Source organism: Hipposideros armiger, unplaced genomic scaffold, assembly GCF_001890085.2.
Source record: "Hipposideros armiger isolate ML-2016 unplaced genomic scaffold, ASM189008v1 scaffold_15, whole genome shotgun sequence".
NCBI classification, from domain to species: Eukaryota; Metazoa; Chordata; class Mammalia; order Chiroptera; family Hipposideridae; genus Hipposideros; species Hipposideros armiger.
The window spans coordinates 1,606,784-1,632,187 of NW_017731365.1; the positions used below are offsets into that span (position 1 = coordinate 1,606,784).

At 35.4% G+C, this 25,404-nt stretch overlaps 1 protein-coding gene across 1 annotated transcript in view; it reads left to right on the plus strand.

Moving 5' to 3' along the window:
• Positions 1-25,404, plus strand: part of TET1 (tet methylcytosine dioxygenase 1) — a 155,071-nt gene that overhangs the window by 114,431 nt on the left and 15,236 nt on the right. Inside the window, exons 7-12 of the mRNA XM_019626128.1 lie at positions 8,719-8,930; positions 12,772-12,922; positions 13,262-13,348; positions 16,862-16,951; positions 19,150-19,287; positions 24,637-24,988. Coding sequence (XP_019481673.1) covers positions 8,719-8,930; positions 12,772-12,922; positions 13,262-13,348; positions 16,862-16,951; positions 19,150-19,287; positions 24,637-24,988 — 1,030 coding nt within the window. The remainder of the gene's footprint in view (positions 1-8,718; positions 8,931-12,771; positions 12,923-13,261; positions 13,349-16,861; positions 16,952-19,149; positions 19,288-24,636; positions 24,989-25,404) is intronic.

Genomic DNA, 25,404 nt, shown 5'->3' on the forward strand with positions numbered 1-25,404 from the left:
CCCAAGTTGGCACCATCATTGCGCTCTTCCTGGGCGAGGCAGATCAGTCGCCAGCTTCTGGACGGCCGCTCACTGCAGCTGCTGGCCGCTCACGCTTGCTGCTGGCTACACATGGTAGCCCATGGTAACCCACTGCCACAGAGGCTGCAGCCTACGCCATCCCCGGCGACTCACGGCAGTCCAGCTCCAGGTTGAGCTGTTGTTCAGCATCTTAGCTGTGAAGGGCAGTGTCACTGGCCCTCATATGTGGGATCCAAACTGGGGCCCACTGGCGTCCCAAGCCAGTTCTTAACCATCGCGCCACTTGGCCGGCCCTCTTTTTGTTTTTTTAGCTGAGCCATCCTGCCACCTGTTGGCAGCTCAGCGGCTGCTCAGCTCAGGCTGGGAATCGAACTGCTGTTACTCAGAGGTCAAACTCTTGAGCGAGCTCTTAACCAGCTGAGCCACTTGGCTGGCCCTCTCCTATGTTTAATTTAAGCTTTAAACCAAACTTCTATTTGTTATTGCTAGTATGTATTTAAGCTGTTGAGTCTTCAATATTTACTAGGAGCCTCTGGTTTTACTCTCTTTAAAAATCTATTAGATTTTTCTTTGATTCTTTTGAATTTTCTAGGAGTATCATATCTGTTTAAAAAATTATCTTCCAATTTTAATACCACTTCTTTTTTATCACATTGTCTATTATATTTACATTCTCGCATTTAATCCTATTATTCAGAAGCAATAGTTTGATTAGCCTTTCTATGGTTCAGATATCTGTAGGTACCAGCAAACATCCAAGTAATACTGACTCATCAAACAAAATGCTGTGTTTCCAATAAAACAGTTATGAAGCAAGTCTATATAGCAGTAGGGAAATTAATGATTATAGTGGAAAAATAATCCAATGCTAGCACACTATTCATCGACATTATGAATAGTTTGTTTTGTAAAGAAAAGAAGAATGTGTATACATCTAGTATTCTCTGGTTATTGGAAGTGTGAAAATTAAAATGCTGTTTAAATACTTTGTTTTTCTGTTGCCTGTGTAAGAATACTATAAACTAGAAGCCAGAGTTGCTTGCTATAGAAGAAATCTCTCTTTGTCTTTTTTTTTTTTTTTAAAGATTTTTATTGGGGAATTGGGGGGATGGGAACAGCGCTGGGGAATTGGGGAAAGGGGAACAGAAAAGTTGCTGTCGTTTTGTTCTTCAATCTAGTTGTGGAGAATGTTGCTTCACTGGCCCAAGTTGGCACCATCATTGCGCTCTTCCCTGGCGAGGCAGATCAGTCGCCGGCTTCTGGACGGCCGCTCACTGCGGCTGCTGGCCGCTCACGCTGGCTGCTGGCCACACACGGTATCCCATGGCAATCCACTGCCACAGGGACTGCAGCCCACGCCGTCGCCGGCGACTCATGGCAGCCCAGCTCCAGGTTGAGCTGTTGTTCAGCATCTTAGCTGTGGAGGGCAGTGTCACTGGCCCTCATATGTGGGATCCGAACCGGGGCCCTCTGGCATCCCAAGCGAGTTCTTAACCATCGCGCCACTCGGCCGGCCCTCTCTCTTTGTCTTTGAGCTTCTTTTTTCTGTGCCCTAAGAATATAAAAATACTGTTACAGAAATTGCAATAGTAACCTTGTTTCTTGGACTAGTCTTCTTTCTTACAGTTTTTATTTGCTTAGTAGTAGATGGCCCTAAACCCCGCTAGACTACCCGAAGTTTAGAATATCCTAGGTTATCGCCTTTTTTTTTGCAATTACAGTTGACATTCAATATTTGTACTCTGCCGTCTTTCCCAGAAATCCCCAGGTTATCTCTTTTGATCCTAGTCTAAACCTGCCTTAAGAACTCCCTGTGGGGAATTTGTCCCATCCAGATCAGGTTGTTCATAAATAGGCTGTTGAAACAGAATAATTTTAACACTGCATAAGGGGACTCCCTCACAGAAATTCTGGGAAATCTTTTCCTAATGATCATCAATCTGATCGATCTACTATTTCTACCCCTTCTCTGAAAGTGCTATCCCTACAGTTACCAATACCTTAACTGCCAAAGGAAATTCTAGACCCTCATAACCTTTCTTCAGCAGTTCAAACTATTGGTATACACTCTCTGTCTCTTCTGGGAAGCTCCTTCTTTGCCTGCCTTTGGTAACACGGCTTTCCCTCATCACACCTTAGCTCTTCTTCATCAGCCAGTCTACAATATGTCTTAAGTGAGCTTATTCATTGCCACACCTTAAGCAGTCACCAGTGTACTATAGTTACTATGAAATCTGACCACTTGCCTGCTTGAGTCGTACATAGAAGGAACACGGAGGAAACCAAGAATCCCATTTGGAGTTGAGCGTCCAGGAAGAGCTTTGGGCGATATTGACCTTTGAGCTATATCTGGAAAACAGAGCAAGCATTATCTTTATGTCATAGATCCCAGAAATAGAACCAACTATATAATAATTTAATAAAGGAAGGTTTATAATCAGAATCCATCTGGTGTCAATACAATTGGCGGAATTCCCTTAAATAACATCCTTGCCTCGTGGGGCTTGTTTTCCAAAAATCTTAGAATTGCCTTTACTATCTTTTCACTGGTGGCAAACTCTTTTTTAGTCCTTTAAGAATCATCTCCTCCATGAAGCCTTCTCACTTTCTCTATGGAGTCTGGCCCTACCTTGCACTCTTATTCACACAAACCCTTACAAATGTCTTATACGATAGTTTCTCCTTATCCTTGAGGGATTTGGTCCAAGCCCTCCTCAAGTGGATATCTGAAACTATGGATAGTACCAAATCCTATTTATACTATTGTTTTACCTATATTTGTACCTTTTCATTTTAGGGAGCACTTAAGGCTTCTCTTTCGCATATCCGAATTGCCAACATCACTTCTCTGGGTCTTTGGGCCATTATTAGGTAAAATAAGGGTTAATAGGACACAAGCATTTGCAATACCGACACAGTTAATCTCATAACTGAGATAACTACTAAGTGACTAAAGGGTGGGGAGCATATAGGCTGTGGATACGCTGGACAAAGGAATGATTCACAGCCCAGGAGGGATTGAGCAAGACAGCATAAGATTTCATCATGGCTTCTAAGAATGATGTGAAATTTAAATCTACATATTGTTTATTTCTGAAATTTTACATTTAATATCTTTATACCATGGTTGACCCACAGGTAACTGAAGCTATAGGAAGCAAAACTGGATAAAGGAGGGATGGGCTACTGTATCCCCCCCAACAATATTACAATAGGCAAATATATTGCTAATATTTTCCCCATAAGTGCAAATGATGCTGTACATTCAATTTTGTGTTTGAATTATTTCACTTACAACAGTACTTAATTAGCTTCCCTGATTACAAACAATTTTCAGCATATCATAATTAAACAAAGTGGCATCTTCCTATCCATGACACTGTTTTGGACTTGGCTGCTAATTTTGCTTTATCTAAGTTCACATACTTATTAATTACATTAATTTATTTAGAATGTTGTCTAAACCTTAATATACTATTGAATATTTATTGTCCCACAGATTGAGTTTAACTGAAAAGAGATATTTTCCTTTACAAAAAAATGCCTTATTTTTCATCCTTAGGTTATGCAAAGATTTACTTCTTTCTCTTCTGACAGAGGCCTGTTTTTAAAATCACTGGAGTTGGGACTTTCCATCCAGAGATCTGCCTGTAACTTGTCCCTCGAGCTATGATCCCACTGAGTCAGTGACTCTCAGGGAGCTTGTTTTCTATTACTGAGGGCCTTGCGCTCTTAAGCCCCAGCTTGTATTGAGAAAATAATATACAATGTTTCAAAACTTTGGCCAGCACAACAGAAATATTTTTTGTACTTATTATTTTGAAATAATTTCAGACATACTCATAAGTTGCAAGAATACTACAGAGAATTCCTGATACTTTACACTGACATTTCTCAAATGTAACTTTTTACCACATTTGGTTTGCTTTATCTTTCTCCTCCTTCTTTCTCTCTCCTTTGCTCTTTCCCCTTTCCCCTTCTCTTTTTCTTTTCCTGGATACTCTAATAGTAATTTGTGAACATGATACCCTTTACCCCTAAATACATTGGTGTGTGTTTAAAAAAAAAAAACAAGGACATTGTCTTAATTACTACAATACAATTATTAATATCTTACATAACCTCAGGACAATTATTAATGCTGATATAATATTATTATCTAATCTTTAGATTTTATATCCAATAATAATCCTTTATGGAAAAAGACAACAAATTCAAAATCCACTCCAGAATCATGTTTACATTTATTTGTCATTTGCCACATTTTTAAAATTCAGACTTTACAATGAAATGTCTAGGTGACTTAAAGACTTGTCATTCAGTAAACAGTAATGTGTTTTCTTTCTCAGTCAGATCAGTTTTGACAAATGGAGGTGTCATTTTCTAACACTGATGGGTTCTCGGTAAGATGGGTTCTCTTTGCTTTTTGTGTAATTGACGTATGTAATTTTAGAATTTATTGCAACTCATCACCTCATTGTTTTATCCCATTCCCATCTAACAATTATTACCCATGAATTTTGAAAGTTCTCCTCTGTATAGAATAAAAGACTTTTCTAGAAACAGATTTTACTGCTACTCTTCAAATTAGGGCTCAAACTAGGGTCTTCTGACACTTTGTCCTTCAATAATCGGCTGCTTTTCAAAACTGAGAACATAAGGTCTTCATTTCACTCTCCAAATTTCATGCAGCAGTTTTTTTTCCTAGTACTTGCTTTTGGTGTTTATTTCTCTAGAAAATAATAGGAAGGATATAAGATTAGACATCACACTAATATCTGCCCAAGACTTTTTAAATAAAATACTTTTATTTTTTTATTTTTTATTTTAAAGGTTTTACTGGGGAATTGGGGGAGGTGACCAGTGTTGGGGAGTTGGGAAAGAGGAACAGACAAGTTGCTGTCCTTTTGTTCTTCAGTCTAGTTGTGGAGGATGTCGCTTCACTGGTCCATGTTGGTATTATCATTGGGCTCTTCCCGGCTGAAGCAGTCACTTGCCGGCCATTGGACAGCGTCTCACGACAGCTGCCTGCCAGCCCCACTGCAGCCTATGTGGTCTCAGGCGACTCATAGCAGCCTAGCTCCAAGTCAAGCTGTTGTTCACCATCTTAGCTGTAGACGGTGCAGCGTCACTGGCTCTCATGTGGGATCCGAACCGGGGCCCTGCGGCTCATAGCTGGCGTCCCAAGCCAACTCTTAACCAACATGCCATTCGGCTGGCCCTAATCAAATAATTTAAAAGATAGAGTGAAAATAGCGGAATGCAGGATTTAAACATAGGACAGAAATGCTGAAATGTTAAGAGTGAGAGCAACCTATATAACTTTAATAACCTATGTCTCCCCAATAAATTTAATTTTAAAAATGTGAAAGTGGACAAAATGCTATTCTACATTAACATTATTCATATGATTGACTCCAAATATTATCAATAAATACCATAAATAGGAAAAAAAGAATGATAGCAGCACAGTGGATTTTTAAAGAGATTTTAATCAGGAAGTATACTGTTTACTAATTGTATGTATATTCACATTGTTGTGAAATATATCTCCAGAACTTTATTCTCGAAAATCAGAAACTATACCTATTAAATAACTCCCCATTTCCCCATCACCCCAGCTCCTGGTAACCACCATTCCACTTTCTGTTTTTATGAATTTGACTACTTTAGAGACCTCATAGAAGTGGAATCAAACAGTATTTGTCATTTTGTGACTGGCTTATTTCACTGAGCATTATGTCCTCAAGGGTCATCCATATTGTAGCATGACAGGATTTCCTTCCTTTTAAGTCTGAGTAATATTCTGCTGTGCATATATACCAATTTTGTTTATCCATTACATCTATTGATGGACATTTGAGTTGCTTCTGCCTTTTGGCTATTGTGAATAGTGATGCTATGAACATGGACATGCAAATATCTGTTCAAGACCCTGCTTTTAATTCTTTTGGATATATACTCAGACGTGGGATTGCCGGATCATGTGGTAGTTCTATTTTCAATTTTTTAAGCAACTGCCACACTATTTTCCACAGCGGTTACTCCATTTTATAACCCCACCAACATATGTAATACTTTTAAATTGTTTTTACTTTGCTAGATGACTAATGATGTTGAGCATGTTTTCATATGTTCCTCATCTGTTTGGATATTCTCTTGAGTTGAGCCTATTGTGTTTTTATTACTCATTTGGAAAAGTTCTTTATATATTTTGGTTAAAAGTGTTTTGTCAATTATATGTATTGCAAATATTTCTCCCACTGTATTGCTTGTCTTAATCTTTTAATGGTTAATGTTTTAAATGAACAGGCATTCTTAATTTTAATATAATCCAACTTCTTAATTTTTTCCTTTCTAATTATTAAGTTTGGTAATCTATTTTAAACTGTTTTTCTGCTCCAACGTTATGAAGGTGTTTTCTTCTAGAAATGTACTGTTTTACCTTTCACTTTTAGATCTACAGTATAACTCAAGTTACTCACATAAAGTAGGGGTCAAGATTGATTTTTTTGCCCATATGAATATCTATACAGTACCATTATTGAAAGGACTACTTTTTGCATTGAACTGCAGTGTCATCTTTATCATATGCCAGGTGGCCATATTTATATGGATCTCCTGAATTCTGTATTCCATTAATCTCTTTATCTGTCACCACACCAATACTAAACTATTTTACTTACTATAGCTTTACTATAGATGTTGATATCTGGGTAATCACTTTCTCTGCCTTTTTCTTTCTTTGGTTCTCTTAGTCCTTTGCATTTTCATATAAATAAGTTTGTAAATTTTCACTCAAAATAAACTGAAAGCATTGGATTCGGATTGCATCAAATCTAGAAATCAAATTAAGGGAAAATTGACATCATTACGATAATGACTATTCCATGAACATGATATCTCTCTCTATTTATTTGGGTCTTCTTTAATTTCTTTCAATAATTTATTTACAGTTTTCAGAGTCTTACACAGGTTTAATACTTGTCTTAACTTGGTTAAGACCACCAGACTGGGTGGCTGATGAACAACAGAAAGGTGTTTCTCACAGTTGTGAGGTTTGGAAGTCTGAGATCAGGGTGCCAGCATGGTCGGGTGAGGGTTCTCCCTCTTCTCTTTGTGTCGTCACATGGTTGAAGTGGCTATGGAGCTCTGTGGAATCTCTTTTATAAGAACACTAATCCCACTCATCAGTGCTTCCCACCTATAAATTAGTCACCTCCCAAAAGCTCCACCTCCCAATAACATCACATGGGGATTTAGGATTTCATACATGAATTTTGAGTAGACATGAATGTCCACATCATAACAATATTTAAGCAATTTGTTGAACCTAAATCTGAATTTGGAGACTCATTATACTTCATTTTCTATTGTTCGCTGAAGGAAATTTGGAAAAATGTGGAAAAAGCACAAATACCACTAATAAATAGCATTTTCCATACAAATAATAGATCAATATAACTGTGTTGTTGGTTTGACAACGTGAAAATTATTTGGTATAATATTTTTTGGTACAATATATATCATTTTGTATTTAAGCTTATTTGAAAGCAAATGTATTCTTATTTGGCTGTAAAAGGACATATAAATATAGAAAAAAATTTTAATATAAATAATTGTGTTTAGGGGGAAGGTCCTAAAACCAACTCTACTCAAGGGATGCCTTGGTAGCAATGATTGTTAACCATCTGGAGTGACAGAAGAAAGTGATATTGGGTAACTAACATCTTAAGAAGTTTCATCTCAAGTTTATGTAATATTATTATGGCAACAAAAATGGAACATTGCTATTGGTTGCTCCATTTTGGTACCAGCGGTGGGTAGTTTTATCAGTTACTGATTATGTTCTGATTAATGTGGTCACTCTCTGCTCTGTAAATTTGTAATACAAGGAGGGAGTTTTAAACAGAATGGGATGATTTCATATTGTGTCAACATTTTTATGTAATTGTTTTGAATTAACAGTAGGACCACAGGGTAATATTTTAAATTCTTTTGAAGTCTTTTTTAGCACCCCACGGGAATGATGTAGTGTAAGTTAAATGGATAAATATTCAAAATTAATTCTTGTGTTTTGCATTCACCATGTCAGCTGGACCACTTTAATCTTATGTTAAAATGGGTATCATAAATCCTGGTGTTGGCGTGGAAAAAAAATCACATGAATTGCAGGAACATTGCTTTATATATTAATTACTCTATTTAGTTAAACCATTCGCTCAAGGAAAAGATCCATAACTTTCCTCAGATCCTCAATTTCATTGCTCAAGTTTATTTTTAATGTTGGTTATTTTCATCTTGCTAGATTTGTCCTGTTGTGACATTTGTGGGAGAGCAGAGCAGATAGTTAGGCTCTTTTCCACAGGATCCTCTATTGTCTTTTTTTGCAGAACTGTATCAACAGTGAAATAAACACAGACTGCTTTGGTCTACTTTCACAAATAATAACCACGTAGCACAGATTTCTGTTCTGCTTGTTTGTTAGTCAAGTATTTCTTGGGATGGTCTGTGATGAGTTGTGTGGAGGAAGCTAGTTTGACACCTGAAGGTCTTTTAGGCTTCAACCCTTTGAGAACTAGTAATTAAAAAATAAATAAATAAAATGCAGTAATATAGAGCATTGAAAGCAATGTGCGTTGTATTTGACTTTATATTTCTTGTTTTTTTGTAAATGAATGCATTCTGCTTTTGCAGGTTTTAAGAAGAAGCAGCGATGAAGAAAAAGTTCTTTGTTTGGTTCGGCAGCGTACAGGCCACCGTTGTCCAACAGCCGTGATGGTGGTGCTCATCATGGTGTGGGATGGCATCCCTCTTCCAATGGCAGACAGATTGTACACGGAGCTTACCGAAAGTCTGAAGTCATACAATGGTCATCCCACAGACCGAAGATGCACTCTCAATGAAAAGTAATCAAATCTGTTTTGTACTGTTTTCACATTCAGACTTCTATTATATAAGGTTAAATTGTTAATTAATTAACAAATACATATATGGGAGAATAGGATTTTATATATTCTGCAACTAAAAAGAAAAGAACATTCCTTTGAAGAGAGACTTGGTTTCACAGTGAGTTATGATCATTTTAGGATATTCTCTGTTAGAATATTCTTTTATTGCTTCTTTCTTTGATACCTGATACCACTCACCCCCAAGAGCCTGGATCAGAGGGATTTTTCCATACAGGAACGGATCCTCTCCAGGGAATTGTATCATTTTGTATTTCCTCTAGCAATGTAAGAGGCTATCTGTTTTCCTATAGTTTTGCCAAAAACTTAAGTTTTTGCCCGTTTACCAGGTGATAAGTGTTGTCAGTTTACTTTTGATTTGCATTTTTCATATTATGAATATTTTTTCATATGGTTAAAAGCTATTTGCCATTCTGTTTGTTTGGTTTTGGTCCACCATCTGTTAATTATTCCAGCCCATATTTTTAAATGATTGTTCACTTTAGAGAAATCGACTTTTACATATTGGGACTATAAACCCATTGTGATATAATTTCTAAATGGTTTTGCCAGTTTGATATTTGTCTTTTTACTTTTGCTATGTCATCTTTTGCAAAAGTTTTCTTTTTTAAAACTATTTTTCCCTTAGTTGTATCTCAATTTTGAGTGGTCTTGAAGGACATTTTTTCTTTCACAAGTTATAGAATAATTCACCTATGTTTTCTTTTAGTACTTGTTGAAATCATAAATTTTTAAGAACATAATCTCTGATTTATTTAAAATCTATGCTGGTCAGTAGTGGGAAAAGGAGACCCCTTTCTATTCTTTTTTCCATTTATCCCAACAGTACTTCCTAAAGAGTACTTTTTTCCTTGATTTGAAATGCTACTTAACTTTATACACATATTTTGTATGTAAAGGACTCCTCTCTTGTATGATTTTTCTATCATTGTCTTGGCTTTTCAAGTAGTTAGTACCATATTTTTTTAATTGCAGAAGCTTTATATTACATTTTAGTATTTGGTGGGACTAGCTTCCAATCTTGTTCTTTTTCAAGGCTTTGTCAGTCTTTTTTTCTTTGTGCTTCCAAATAAACATCATAATCAATTGTGTAGCTTTAAGATAAATTGAATGATATTTTCTTGGGTTTGCATTAATTTATAATAAACTGACATCTTTATAATATTGAATCTTCCTATACCATAACATGGTTTTTATTTCCATTTGTTCAAGTTTACTTGTGTATCCTTCAAGTGTGTTTCCTCATCTTGGTCTTGCTCTCTCTTTTTAAAAAAAAAAAATTTTTTTTTTAAATTAAAGTTTATTGGGGTGACAATTGTTAGTAAAGTTACATAGGTTTCAGGTGTACAATTCTGTAATACATCATCTATATATCACATTGTGTGTTCACCACCCAGAGTCAGTTCTCCTTCCATCACCATACTGAAGGGTCTCTCTTTTTTCAAAAGAAATGTCATTATACAAAGCATAACAAATATATGTATTGTCCCATCTCTAATTCCCACACAAAATTAATTTGTATACCTTCCAAAGTGTTCCTTTATGCTTATATCATTTCATTATATTTTTCTTATCTTTCCAGTGTTAGCAAGTAAATAATTTTTAATGCCTGCTAATTATTTTGTTATGTGACTGCACAATAATAATACCTCTTGTATTAAGACACTGCTCTAAAGGATACACATATATTGTCTTATTTAATCTTCCCAAGAATCCAATAACATAAGTTTTATTCTGTCTAACCCAATGTAAATCTAGCTTATTTTTTTTTTAAGTTTATATTTACTGAAAAGATGTAAGAATTCTTCAATGAACTCTTGTATACCCCTTACCTAGATTCCACAGTTGTTAAATTTGCACTTATACGCAAAGGCACATGTACACAAACATATTATGATTGATTTTTTCTTTTTTCTTTCTGGCTTATTTGTGAACTAGTTGTTCACTTTATGTCTTTTTCCCCTAAATAATATGTTAGAGGGTATTTCCTAAGAATGAAGACATTCTCTTACATAACCTCAGTACAATGATCAAAATCAGGAAATTTAACTGATAAAAATGTTGATTAAAATGTAGATTATCTAATCTACAGTTCATATTCAAATATCTATTTCCCAATAATATTCCTTATAGTAATTTTCCCCAGTCAGGATTGTTCAGATTAAGTTGTTTTGTCTTTTGGTCTCTGGATCCTTTTGATCCTTTTATCTCAGCCCTTCATCGTCTTTCATGGTATTGACTTTCCTAAGGGGAATGGACTAATTTTGTAGACTGTTGCTCAGTTTTAGTTTGCCCAATTGTTTCTTCCTGATTCAATTCTGTTTAGGAATTATTGGCAGAAATACTACACTCAGTCCATAATATTAGGACCTATTTAAGTCAATTTGTCCCATTATCAGTGATGTTGATTGTTTGAAATTCTGCAGAAGCTCTTTTAAGTCTCTCACAGTCTTTCACATTTCCTATGTTTTAAATTTTTGAATAACTGTCAATAGTTAAGCTCCATTTTTCTCTCTTCATGTATTATTTCAGTGACATAAGTAAGTTACTTATTTTTCTATCTTGTTTGGCAACTTCAATTCCCTCTGCAATTTCAGGTTTAACTTCTTTGATCCCATTTGCATGCCACTTTTCTTCCTTATCAAGTTATTGTAATATTTTGCCCCTTTAAAACACATCTTCCATCTTTATAAGATTTAAAGGAAGTTAGAATATATGAACTACTTCTCCTTCCTTTCTTTTCTTTCATAGTATCTTGAATGATCCTTTATATAGTCTTTCTTTTTTTGTATTCCATGTTATCTTACATATCTGGCTTTTTTCTCACTTTCACAAAAAAATACTAATAGTTTTGATCTCTAAATTTCTATATTTTCATTTACTGTTATTTTTTTAAATGCAGCTTTTTACTGTTTTTTTATTTTGTTATTTTTATTGAAGTAACACTGGCTAATAACATGCAAATTTCAGGTGTCCAACAAAATAATTTGACCTCTGTATACTCTCTTGAGTGCTCACTACCGTAAGTCTAGTTTCCATATTGTTTGTCTTTTTAGGTCATTACGGAAGTACTATGTAGATACTATTAGAAGTTTCAAGCATTATGCAAGTAGTATCCACAAGAGTGCATGTTACTTCCTTGGTTTGATATCTTTGGATGTGTATTCTAATCATTGTCAGCTTTAATATAAAGTCCAATTTAGAGCTTCAAAAATCCCCCCCAAAATAATAAAATTACCAAATTACTGAAACAGGCTTTCTGCTCAATTTTTTTCTCTTGTGACATTCATGAAGACTTTCTTTAAAATTGACAAAGTGATTTCATATACAGTATATATTACCCTTTAGCAATCCTCAGAGGATTATATCAATGTCATTTTACTTAATGGAGGAGCTAAAGTCCAAAGAGGTCATAAGATGCTCTTGTTTTCATTTCTAATAGGAAACAGATCCAGGATGTAAAATTCAAGCCCTTTATTTCCCTTCCTCAGATATCTCCAGATCCAACAAGGTTATGGATATTGTAGATCTTTATAGTGTATTACCATTTATTTGGATTTACAATCTTGAATAAACATTGTAGTTAAAAATTTAGTTATATTCACATACAGTTAGCTTTGTGTTGTTAACATAACAGTTAGATAAAATAAGTAATAAAAAAGATGTGTTAAAATCAATTCATTAGCCATCTGTACTCCTAAAGTTACATGAACCTGAAATGTTCTGTCTGAGGTATTGTCCTGGTTTATCAGTTCATTCCCTTGCAATTACCATCTTACAGTCGTACCTGTACATGTCAAGGAATTGATCCAGAGACTTGCGGAGCTTCATTCTCTTTTGGCTGTTCATGGAGTATGTATTTCAATGGCTGCAAATTTGGTAGAAGCCCAAGCCCTAGAAGATTTAGAATTGATCCAAGCTCTCCCTTACATGTAAGTGTCCTTTTTACTTTTGAATTCAACAATGATTATATAAGTACATTCCTTTAAACTGTTTTTAAATAGTAAAAAAAAAAAAAACCTAAATATTAAAAAGTAGTGACAAAACAGTAAATATCTATATGTAAATAGCTTAAAATTCTAAATAAATTAGGTAAAGTCTTCAGCTGTCAACCCAAATTCCAATTGTCCCTGGCTCCCTCTTCCTTCTCCCCTAACCCCAGAGAGAATCATTGTTAAAAGAACCTAGAATTTTATACCCAACCAAAGTAGGAAAAATAAATAAAACCATTTGCCAACATTTGAAAGACTCAGAAAGTTTACTACCCACAGAGCTACTATGAAAGAATTACTAAAGGACGTAATCCAGAAAGAAGATATGTGAAACCGGAAGCAATCTGTCCGGGACACGAGGCCATGGTGAGCAAAGAAATTAGTCAACCTTACTGTTAAGTTTAAATAAATTGAATACTTACACTTTTAAATTAAAAATAACAACCTATAAGTATAATTCCATACTCTTAACAACTCAGGGGTGGGTAGGCAGTGGGAGAGGGGTGGGGCACCTATAAGAACTAAGTGTGGTAATGTTTTCTACTTTGTTTGGAGTGGGGTCGATTTAGATACTGATTAACTCTAAGATCAGTGTTTTTCAAACTTTGAGCTGTGACCAAGAGTAAAAAAGATTTTATATTACAAACCACTATATATAATATACACACGAGTAAATACTTAAAACAAAACTTTCAGAAAAGAAGACTTAACTTTATTATATGTAACAAAGAAATTATTTTAAAAACTAAGTTAATATGTAATTTAGTTACTGCTAAGAATCAGTATGATGCAAAGTAATATTTTGTATAAAATTATATTTCTTTTTAAAATGCTAGTTGTGACCTACTGAACTGATTTCATGGCCCATGAATGCGTCATGACCCACAGCTTGGAAAACACTGCTCTAGATGTCAGAAAACCATTTGAAAAAGTGCATGTTTAAAAATTTATTAGATGAGTAGAAATAGAATTTATAGTTTTGAATTAGTTGTGGGAAAATCTTTAAAAAGAAAACAATCCATCTATATATCAGCAAAGGGGAGTATACAAAATCATTAGGATATCGGAAAAATAGAAAACAGAAAATAAAATAGCAGGAATTAATCCAACTATATCTGTAATACTATGAACATAACATCTTTCAAAAAAGCTCAAAATTAAATAAATGATCCCTTTAAAGAGGTAAAGAGGTAATTAAAATGATTTAGCATTTTGTAGAGTTCCATTCTACTGCAATAAAACAAGGAAAAGACGGGGAGAGAGAGAAAACTATCATTTGCAGTACCATAGAAGTCCAACAAGATTTCATTAGACCTTTAGGGGAAAAACTATAAAAATTTAGTAAGGGGCATATAAAATACCTGATAATGGAAAGATACTATGTTCAAAGATTAGAACACTTGATAATGTGATGTCAGTTCTCCCTTAAAATTAACTAGTTAAGTTTTCTTTCCAAATATTATATGATGAAACTGTCTGTTAGTATGTAAATATCTTAGTAATATTGACATGACTGTTAAATTTTTATTCTATAATAATACTATTATACAATTAATAAATGTGAGATCAGTTTTTGTTTATGATTATTATTGATAATGAATAACATATATATAGTGCTTATAATACAGGAAGAAGCATTGCTCATTCCAGGAACTGACAGAAGGCCAGTGTGAAGCTCAGCAGGCAAGGGAAAGTGAGGTGCATGCAGCATCCTTGTAAGCCATCCCAAGATTTTGGAAGATAATTGAAAGATTTTAAGAAGGAGAGTGATATAATTACACTTGTCTTCTAAAGAACTCTCTCTGGCTGCTCTATGAATAACAGATTGGAGATGGCCAAGAGTGGGTTTAGCAAAATAAGCTGGCTATGAGAATTGTCCAGGGAAGGCATAATAGTGGCTTGGGTTATGGTTGTGACAGGAAATAGTGAGCAATGGTTGGTCTGGAAAGATTTTTAAAATTAGATGGTGGTACTATTTCTTGACAAAGGGTATGCTAAAATAGTACCGGGTTTGGAAAGGAGAGATTACAAATTCATTTTGGACACAATGGGTTCGAGATTCCCCAAGGGAATTCCAAGTAGGAATGTCAGTTCAATAATAAAAATCTGAAGTTTAAGGGGTGGTGCTCTGTGGTCATTGTAGCCATGGATATGGAATTGATGGTCCTAGAGATCAGGTATAGGATAAGAAGAGCAGAGGGATGTTGGCTTGATCCCCAACCAATTAAGATGTCATAAGAAGGAACCTTTATATCTGACACACATACATTTATTATAATGAAATAATTAGAAAGTCAGGATATTTACAATATGAATTAGTCTTCCATTTGTAAAATGATGCCAGTAGTCAGCAATATAAACTTTATTTTATTTGTTTCTATTTGCCTATTTGTTTCAACATTTCCACCAATAAATGAGGTATTTCGTAAGGTGACAAATTACTCAGTCTGACTTGTGACACTGGATGGTTCATAATATTCTACCAGCAGTAAAACACAATTAACCCATACCACCCAATATTTTCAATGTTAGAATACATAATCAACATCTTTTTAACAGATATTTAAATCATAATTCTAAAGTTTTCCCCAAATAAATGGAATAATTAATGTGAAAGTATAGCCAGGAAGTGTTTTTCAAGTAGGATCGTGGCTTTCCTGACTATAATAAGTTACATGAAGTAGCAGATAATTAAGTAGACAGATAAACGGAACAGAGTAATCTAGATGTAGACCCTACATACGTGAATTTCTTTTTCAATGAACGCATCAACATACATCAGTAGGAAATCAAAAGGGTTATAACTGATGCTTTACAAGTTACCAAGATTGAGGCTTGTTGAAAGCACTCAAGAATTAACTTCCTGTGTTGTCTACACTGCTGTGTGACTTTGGCTTTTATAATAACCTGGTACATACCAGACGTGAACTGACCTATATGAAAGTCTTCTTTCTGTGCTCTTGGCATCCACCAAATTTCAAATGAGGCAGGAGCCTCAAGCCTTCTTGAATTAAGTTCCTCTTTCATCCTTGTTCTCGTTTCCCTTTCAATTGTCATCCTTAAACGGGACTGATCATTTTTACCAAGTCTCTGACTTGATTTTGGATTATACTCCTTTCTGAGAAATTTGTTTCATAGTCGTCTTTTAACTATTGTTTCCAAAGTCTTCCTTCTCTGCTTCATACCTCATACTGTCATCAGTGACATTTTTAATAGAGAGTCTTGTCATCAGACTTTTCCTTTGAAAAAGTCTTATATGTTTCTACTCAGTAGAACTTCAGATTCTTGGTAATGGTGTTAACGTTCCTCCCAGTCCTACCGAATCTTCCTCAATTTGTAGCCATTATGGTGTAGAAAAGAAAACTGGTTTTAGACACCATTTGCCCACTTACAACATTTGAAGCTCTTAGCACAGGATCTGATACATGGTATGTGTCTTACGTGTATTGCTTTCCCATCTCAGTTATAGAAAGCTGTTGTATTTGTACTGTGTCAGAATTCTTTGCTTCGACATCTCCCCTTACCAGTAGCAACCTTGTCTTGATTTACTTCCAGTGCCCGGTACCACTGAAAAAATATAAAATATAGTTCTCGTTTTTAGCAACATAGGCAGTTTTTCAAATGACCTCTAACACCTTTTAGGTTTCTAATTAGCTTATAGAATTTTAATTTCAAAACACTGAATTTTAAAGCATAACAGTCACTAATAGCATAGATTAAAAAAACAATCTGTGTCATTCGCTGTCGTAGCTCTTATCACGGTAAGTATCAATTGTACATCAAGCACGCATCAGCAGTGCCTTATGATTTGTTGTCATACCTTAAACTCATTTTACATGTCATTGGGAAGCAACTTTTATGGACTGTCTTTTCCTATAGGAAAAAAATCTGGAAGATAATTTACAGAGTCTGGCTACACAATTAGCTCCAGTTTATAAGCAGTATGCTCCGGTTGCTTACCAGAACCAGGTATGTTTTAGAACTTCATATGGTAGTCTTAAACATGGTTGAAATTTCTGTATAAACAAAATCATTGTTAATAGAAAAGCTTTCCAATTTGAACTTCGATATATATTTATTTATATATTGGACAACTTAAAAAATATCTAATACTTTTTAGAAGTCTTGTTATTATGATAATTGAATTAAAACTCCAGAGTGAACCGGATTATAATTATTTTGAGAAATGAAACTTGTAACAGCAGGAATATGTGATTGAATTTTCATTGTTCAACACATGAAAATTAAGCAATGTAATATACCATATTACTAGAACAAAGGACAAAGCCACATGATACTTCTATAGATACAGAAAAGGCAGTGAGTAATCCAACTATCTCTCATCATAAAAACACAAAAAACTTAACAATAGAAGGGAATTGCTTCAGCCTGATAAAAGACATCTATGAAAACCTCAACGCTAACATCATAATTAATGATAAAAGACTAAAACCTTTTTGCCTAGTATCTGGAACAAAATAAGAAGGTCTACTCTTGCCACTTCTATTAAACAGTTTACAAGAGGTTCTAGCCAGGGCAATTAGACAAGTAAAAGAAATCCAGACTTTAAAAGAGAGATAAAATAAAACTATCTCTACTTGCCAATGGTATGATCCTGTATGTAGAAAATACTGAGACACACACACATACACATACAGACTCTATCAGAAATAATAAGTGAGTTTAGTAAGGTTTCTGGTTATAAAATTAATATGGAAAAATCATTATTTCTATACACTAGCAATAGATGATCAAAAAGTGAAATTAAGAAAAAATAGATCATCAAAATTTAAAAATTTTGTGCTTCAAAGGACATTATCAAGAAAGTAAATGGGGAAGAATGTTGGTCAGGGGTACAGATTCCCAGCTATAAGATAAATAAGAGCCGGCCGAGTAGCACGTTGGTTAGGAGTTGGCTTGGGACGCCAGCTCTGAGCAGCTGGGCCCCTGTTCAGAACCCACATGAGGGCCAGTGAAACTGCCCTCTACAGCTAAGATGGTGGACAACAGCTCCATCTGTAGGTAGGCTGTTGTGAGTCACCGGTGATGGCATAGGCTGCAGTGAAGCCTCAGTGGGCTGCCATAAGCTACCGTGAGTGGCTGGCAGCCAGCGTGAGCGGCCAAGAGCCGTTGTGAGCGGCCATCCAGAGGCCAGCGACCGATCTGCCTCACGCGGGAGGAGAGCAATGATAATACCAACATGGGCCAGTGAAGCGACGTCCTCCACAACTAGACTGAAGAACCAAAGGACAGCAACTTGTCTGTTCCCCTTCCCTGATTCCCCAGTGCTATTCCCCTCCCCCGATTCTCCAATAGAATCTTTAAAAAAAAAAAGATAAATAAAATGGCAATCTAATGCACACGTAAATTAACAGTACTGTATTATATACTTAGAAGTTTTTAAGAGATCTTTAATGGTATAACTACACACAGAAAATAATTGTAATTATGTGAAGGTATTGAGATGTTAACTAACCTTATTGTGGTAATCATTTTGCAATACATGTATCTAATCATCACATTGTACACCTTAAATTTACATATGTTATATGTTAGTAATACCTCAAAGCTGTGGGGGGGACAAATTTTAAAGAGAGATGACCACGAAATAGGAGAAAAGATTTGCAAATCATATATCAGAAAAAGAAGAGAAAGTAAGTGTAAATATTTTCTAAAATTTAAACATAACCAGAAGTACATATTTTTTAAATCTTTAATTGTATTATGAATAACATGCTCTGTTAAATTCCAGCTTTTCACTTAAAATTTTCATAAGTTCACTTTCTATACTTCTTCATGAATATGTATGTGTATCTACTTTTTATACACATTAAAAACTGTACATACATGATTAATGCACTATATTAGTCTTTCTTCCTAATAAAATAATATAGGCTCTTCTACCTGTTTATCCATCACCAGTGGATATTAATGTCCTCACCCTGCCTCCAGTCACAGCCGGTGATTTTTATTTCACCCATGTAGTCTCAAACTCTATCATGAATATTGCTAAACTATACACATTCAATGCAATAATACACTGTAGTCTCAGAAATCTCTGACATTACAAAGGGTAATTAATTTAAGAACATTGTCAGGAAATTATTTTTAGTCTTTGCTGGAAGTGATTCTGTCTCTTAAACTGTGTGTCATATGTTATTTTTCAGGTGGAATATGAACATGTTGCCCGAGAATGTCGGCTTGGCAGCAAAGAAGGCCGTCCTTTCTCTGGGGTCACTGCTTGCCTAGACTTCTGTGCCCATCCCCACAGGGACATTCACAACATGAATAACGGAAGCACTGTGGTATGTACCTGGGTGGCTTTTGAATTTAAAAGCTCCATTGCTGTATTCTTAGGCCAAAGTCCTTAAATATGATTTTTGTAGCATCCTATTTTATGTTCTGTTCCACATAGGGTATATATCAATAGCATTAATTTAAGTGATTATCAACGTACTTCCAAAAAGTTACAGAGCTAGCCTTAAATAAGTTATTTTGTTGAAAGTCTTGAATTATGTACTTCTTTGTGGTATGTTTGCTGACAGGTCAGCGTACATGGTTATTCAAAGCAACAATTCTTTGTTATCAAGCTGGTTGGTAGGAAGTTGAGCAACTTAATGTTTCTTTTTTGCCATCTGTATCTCATAGTTTCTGTGAGGGAACTGTGCCAAATTTATCATTTTTATGCATATTAGTTCTTTGTACCAGTATGTATAAAGTTATATTAATATTCCAAAATTATCAGAAATATTTGCGTTTAGGTGTGCATACTATGTTTACAGCCATGAAAAGAATCACATGCCCATGGTGTGAAGTCAATCAAGAGATACTTAAATTAGGTAGAAGACCTGGGAAAAATCATGCAACCACCCTTTTGTAAGTGAAAAGAGTTTGCTTGAGTTTTTTTCAAGTTATTATTTTCCTTTCACCTAGTAAAACAGAGATCAATAGAGAGTGATTGCCTCGATTTTGCACTACACCCGTTTCTTTGATTGGGCCTATATAAGAGACAACTACAGGCTCTTACAGTGTGATTGAAAGTGCACATCCTGATTCATCAATGGTCAGTCAGGCCTATCAGTGATAGCTTAAGGAATGAAAATAATTTTTTGCATATCACTCCTCTCCACTGATTATGACTATGCCGTCTTTGAGACCAATGCTATTTTCAGGTGTTGAAATTTTATAAGTCTGTCCAGATGAATCTTATCCAGAAAGTGGTTCATCATCATCACTTGCTGGTACATTTTACCTGAATTGCCTTATTATAGAATATCTGTGATCAGGCTGGGTTAGGTCCAATCAAACCAAATTTTGGTTCCTTTTCTCATACTTCTCTCACATATTATTCAGTGCTTGTTCTTCTCTACTGCTCTCGTTACTCGTGCAGTATTATCTAGAATTTGGCATAATTCCAGATTTCCCCATCTTAAAAAACCTGAACTCTTAAACCCTAACCCTAATCTTAACCCTGTCCCTAACCATAACCATAACCGTAACCTGTCCTTAACTCTAACCCTGTCACTAACCCTAACCTTAAACCTAAATATGTCCCTAACCCTAACCCTAATCCTAAACATATCCCTAACCATAACCCTCACCTTAATCCTGTCCCTAACACTAACACTAACCCTATCCTTAACTCTCACCTTCTCCCTAGCCCTAACCCTTACAGTAACCCTGGCCCTATTCCTGAAACAAACAAAAAAGAAAAAAAAAACCTGAACCCTTGAAATTGCACTGTCAATTCTTTTTCCACCCTGTCTGTTTCCTCAGTCTATCTAATTAGGTTCCTCATGTCTAGCCCTTGTCCCCTTCTTCGTCTCCCTATGTACAAATAAATTGATTGAAGTAAACATTTACTGGTAGAAGATTCAAATTTTTAACATAATTATTTTTAAATTTTTAACAAATTGCACTCAAGAGTTCAATATTTTAAGCCTTGCAAGTAAATGTGATTGTAGATATTGAGAAAATAATTTGATTTTAAAAACTTAGTTTACCTCACTTTACCATCTGTATCCATCCAGTTCTATCAACCTTGAAAATCAAATCTGGCAATTTCATTTATTTCGAGTCTTATAACACCTCTGCTGTCTTAGAAAGAGCTTAGCTGTAGGGAAATGTTTTTAATGAAACTATTGGATATATATTTTTTTTATTTTATTTTATTTTATTATTATTATTTTTTTAAGCTGAGCCATCCTGCCACCTGTTAGCAGCTCAGCGGTGCTCAGCTCAGGCCAGGAATCGAACCGCTGTTGCTCAGAGCTCAAGCTCTTGAGCGAGCTCTTAACCAACTGAGCCACTTGGCTGGCCCCTTTGGATGTATTTTTAATGGGTCTTTAATGACATTTGAAAATTAATTATCATTGAAATATTAGTTTATGTAGAAAACTTAATATTAGCTATCAAAGGTCAGGAATTTTCTGTATATAGTTCTGTATATTTTCACTTCTCTACAATGAGTAAAAATAAGTTAAAGTATGGTTATATTCAAGACAGGTTATATTCAAGACAGACATTTTTCTTTAAAAATTATTACTTACTCAGAATTTAATTTTATTATATTTTGAACTATTGTAATTTAACCAATACTGTTTACTGCAGAATAGAAGTGAAAAAGATACTCAGGTTCATGCTTCTGCTAATTGTGGATTATCATATACATTAGTTACTATCATTTTATTTTAGAGCTACACTCTCACATATTAAAACAAAGGGCCGTCCGGGTGACTCAGTTGGTTATGAGATTGCTTAAGAATGTGAGCTCTCAGCGACAGGGTCGCCGGTTCGATTCTCACAAGGGCCAGTTAGCTGCGCCCAAAACTGAGTTGCCAACAGGTGGCAGGATGGCTCAGCTAAAAAAAAAACAAAAAACAAAATAAAACAATCAAGAAAATTCTTAATATCTAAGAAACAATTTTTTTGACATGTGAAAGACTAAACACTTTTCTTGGGGCTCAGGCATATTAAAGCCTTTAAATTAACTTTAAGTTTGCCACTGAAAAACACTCTTTGCCATTTCAACTATTGTATATAATGACAGTTGATGGGCCCATCTAGATTCTGTAGACACAGCCTTAGAAACACTGTATAATAACTTTTGATCATTTCAACTAAAATTATGGGTTCTTTGTATTTGATACAAATGAGTTCACCCTGTATTCATTGAAATATTAAAAATATTCTTTAAGGCCGGCCGAGTGGCTCAGTTGGTTAAGAGCTCGCTCAAGAGTTTGAGCTCTGAGCAACAGTGGTTCGAATGCTGGCCCGCGCTGAACTGCCAACAGGTGGCAGGATGGCTTAGCTCAAAATAAATAAATAAATGAATAAAAATAAAAATATTCTTTAAATTGTATATGTACTTTTTATAAAAGTGTGTCTGTACTACATACTAAGCATTATACTCTGTATCTGTTTCATGTTACACCATTCAATCTGAACAACAATGCAAATTCATTATTATAATCATTTTACAGAAGAGTGAGACTCGCTATAAAAGGTTAGGTAACTTGACTAAGGTCACCCACTTAGCAAGTGGCAGAATTTGAATTTGAATAAGGTTTGGCGGAGGACATCACAGCTCTCTGCCTTACACATACTGTATGTGTGAGGAAGCTAAAGGGAGAAAGAAGGAGTGTTAAAAAACAAACAAACAAAACCTGATAGCTATTTTACAAACACTTGCTTTTTACACTTTTCAGATCTGGGTCATAGAGTAATGCCTGATTCCAGAAGGAATTGCCTTCCATTTCTCTTAACTAAACTTTTTTAAATTCTCAGGTTTTCCTGGACGTTTTAGTTTGATATTGCAAGTTTTAGGCAGAGGAGAAGAGGTTTGTGGGTGCAAGGGAACGTGTAGTTCAGCAGCAATAAAGTACTCTGGTGAGCAGGTCATTCTGTGTAAATTTCAGGGCCCAGTATAAAATAAAACTGTGGGACTCAATGTTCAAAAGGCAGGAAAGGTCATTTTCTACTGTGGTCTCTCTTGAATTCTCATGGAAGTTTTTATTTGTTATTTAATATCATATTCTTCAAGCATAGAGATACAATCAGGGTGGGCATAGGGCCTCACAGGTGCCTAGGGCCCAGCCCATGACTCGGTCCCTGTGGTTCTTGTGCCCTAGCTCTCGTGACGCCTGTGCCCAGGAGTGGGAGAGCTGCCAGCCAAGAGCCCGTTCTAGAGAGGGATGGAGACGGTGGGAGGCAAGAGTCAGGATGGCATCTATCAGGGGCTCTTAGCTCATGGCTTGCAATCACTTGTCCTCAAACTTCACTTACAAAGCACATATCCAAATATAAAATTACTAATAACTTCAAGACAGCAGCCACAGAGCATCCATTAAACACTAGGATTCCTTCTGAGTGCAGAATGCTTTGCAATTTTGGTGATTCCATAAACGTGAAGCCAGCCCTGCTTCTGCTTATAGGATACATGCCTGGAAATAAGCTGTAGTTGCCGGATTCCTTCCACTCACTTGCCTGGCCCTTATTTGATGCTTAGCTCATTAGTATCTCTACTTCACATTGTCCTTTTTCTTTTTTTCTGCTCTTTTCCCATTATATGTATCTCTCTCTCTCTCTTTTTTTTTTTATGAATTTGTTTTTGTTTTGTTTGTTCATTTTGTTCTTTAGGTTCCACATACAAGCAAAATTACATTGCATCTGTCTCTGTCTGACACTCCACTCAGCACAATACCCTCTATGTCCGTCCATTCATGCCATCACAGGTGGCAAGAACCCATTTCCTTCCATGGCCGAGCAATATTCCATTGTATATATGTACAGCCTACAGTTTATCCATTCATCCATCGACACACACCCAGGCTGCCCCCACATCTTGGCCATTGTAAACAATGCAACAGTAAATATATGAATGCACACATCCCCTTGAAGTAGTGTTTTGTGTTTCTTCATATAAATACCTGCATCAAGACAGAATTTTCTTAAGATGTTCTATTTCACATTCAAAGAAAGACAGGCAATCTTATTGATATGCTCCTAATTAGAATAGAAGGAAAATGGAGCAGCAAGATAGAAATTATCGAGTTAAATATTTTAGTTATTTTTTTAACGTTTGTAAGTCCTTCTAGAAAAGGAAATCATTCTTACAAGGAGGGAAGAAAAAAAATATCTATAGATAAGTTCCACTTATTGATAAAAGTGAAAAAAATCCTAGAGGAAAACATAGCGATTTAAGAAATTCATAATAATTAAGCTTTTACTTGAGAAGTGTGACATTATTTAAATATTAAGAAATAAGCTAAAGTAATATCTTCTTAATAGTTCATATTTAATATGAAAGCAATGAACAATTCAGTAAACATTCCTAAATTTAGTTAAATAAGATGGAATATAACATAAAGAAAGCTTAATATTTAAAATATTATAAAATACATAAATGTACAATATAATTTACTTTAAAAATCAACTCAAAATTATACGGGTCTGCTTACAATTGATAAGTTACTAGAATTAAATGGGTGGCTTGATATATAAGATATTTATCCGAAGTTAATATACCAGCAATAACCGATTAAAAATAAAATGGGAATGCAGATCCCTTTCACTATAGCAACAATAGGAAGGTAGGAATAACTATGATGAATGTACAGGTCCTTTATTTTCCATTTCATGGTTTTTCCTATCAGGTTTGTACTTTAACACGAGAAGATAACCGCTTGTTGGGTGTTATTCCACAAGATGAGCAGCTGCATGTGCTACCACTTTATAAGCTTTCAGACACCGATGAGTTTGGCTCAAGGGAAGGAATAGAAGCCAAGATCAGATCCGGAGCCATTGAAGTCCTCACACCCTGCCACAAAAAAAGAACCCGTTTTACTCAGCCAGTTCCTCGTTCTGGGAAGAAGAGAGCAGCAATGATGACAGAGGTTCTCGCTCATAAGATAAGGGCTATGGAGAAGAAATTCATCCCTCGAGTCAAGCGGAAGAATAACTCAACAATGACAAACAGCAGTAAGGCTTCGTTGCTGCCACTTTTAGGTGAGGCCTATGGACACAGCTAATGTTCCGTGCTCAATTTTCATTGGCGGGAGTTTGGAGTTCCTTTGTATCTTATTCTTCCTTTCCTTTCTGTTTGCTACTGTCTTAGGAACGAAACATGAAAAGGAAAATTTTAGGTTAGATACCGTTTAATCAATTAGGTTAGCTAATTATTCTTATAGCTCATTTGCCTTTTCTTTTGTTGTTTTGTACTTATTCTTCATTTTTTTATAGCTCATTTTTTTGGGGGGGGTTTAAAAGATTTTATTGGGGGAGGGGAACAGTGCTGGGGAATCGGGGGAAGAGGAACAGACAAGTCACTGTTGTCTTGTCCTTCAGTCTAGTTGTGGAGGACGCCGCCCCACTGGCCCATGTTGGTATTATCATTGCGCTCTTCCCGAGTGAGGCAGATCAGT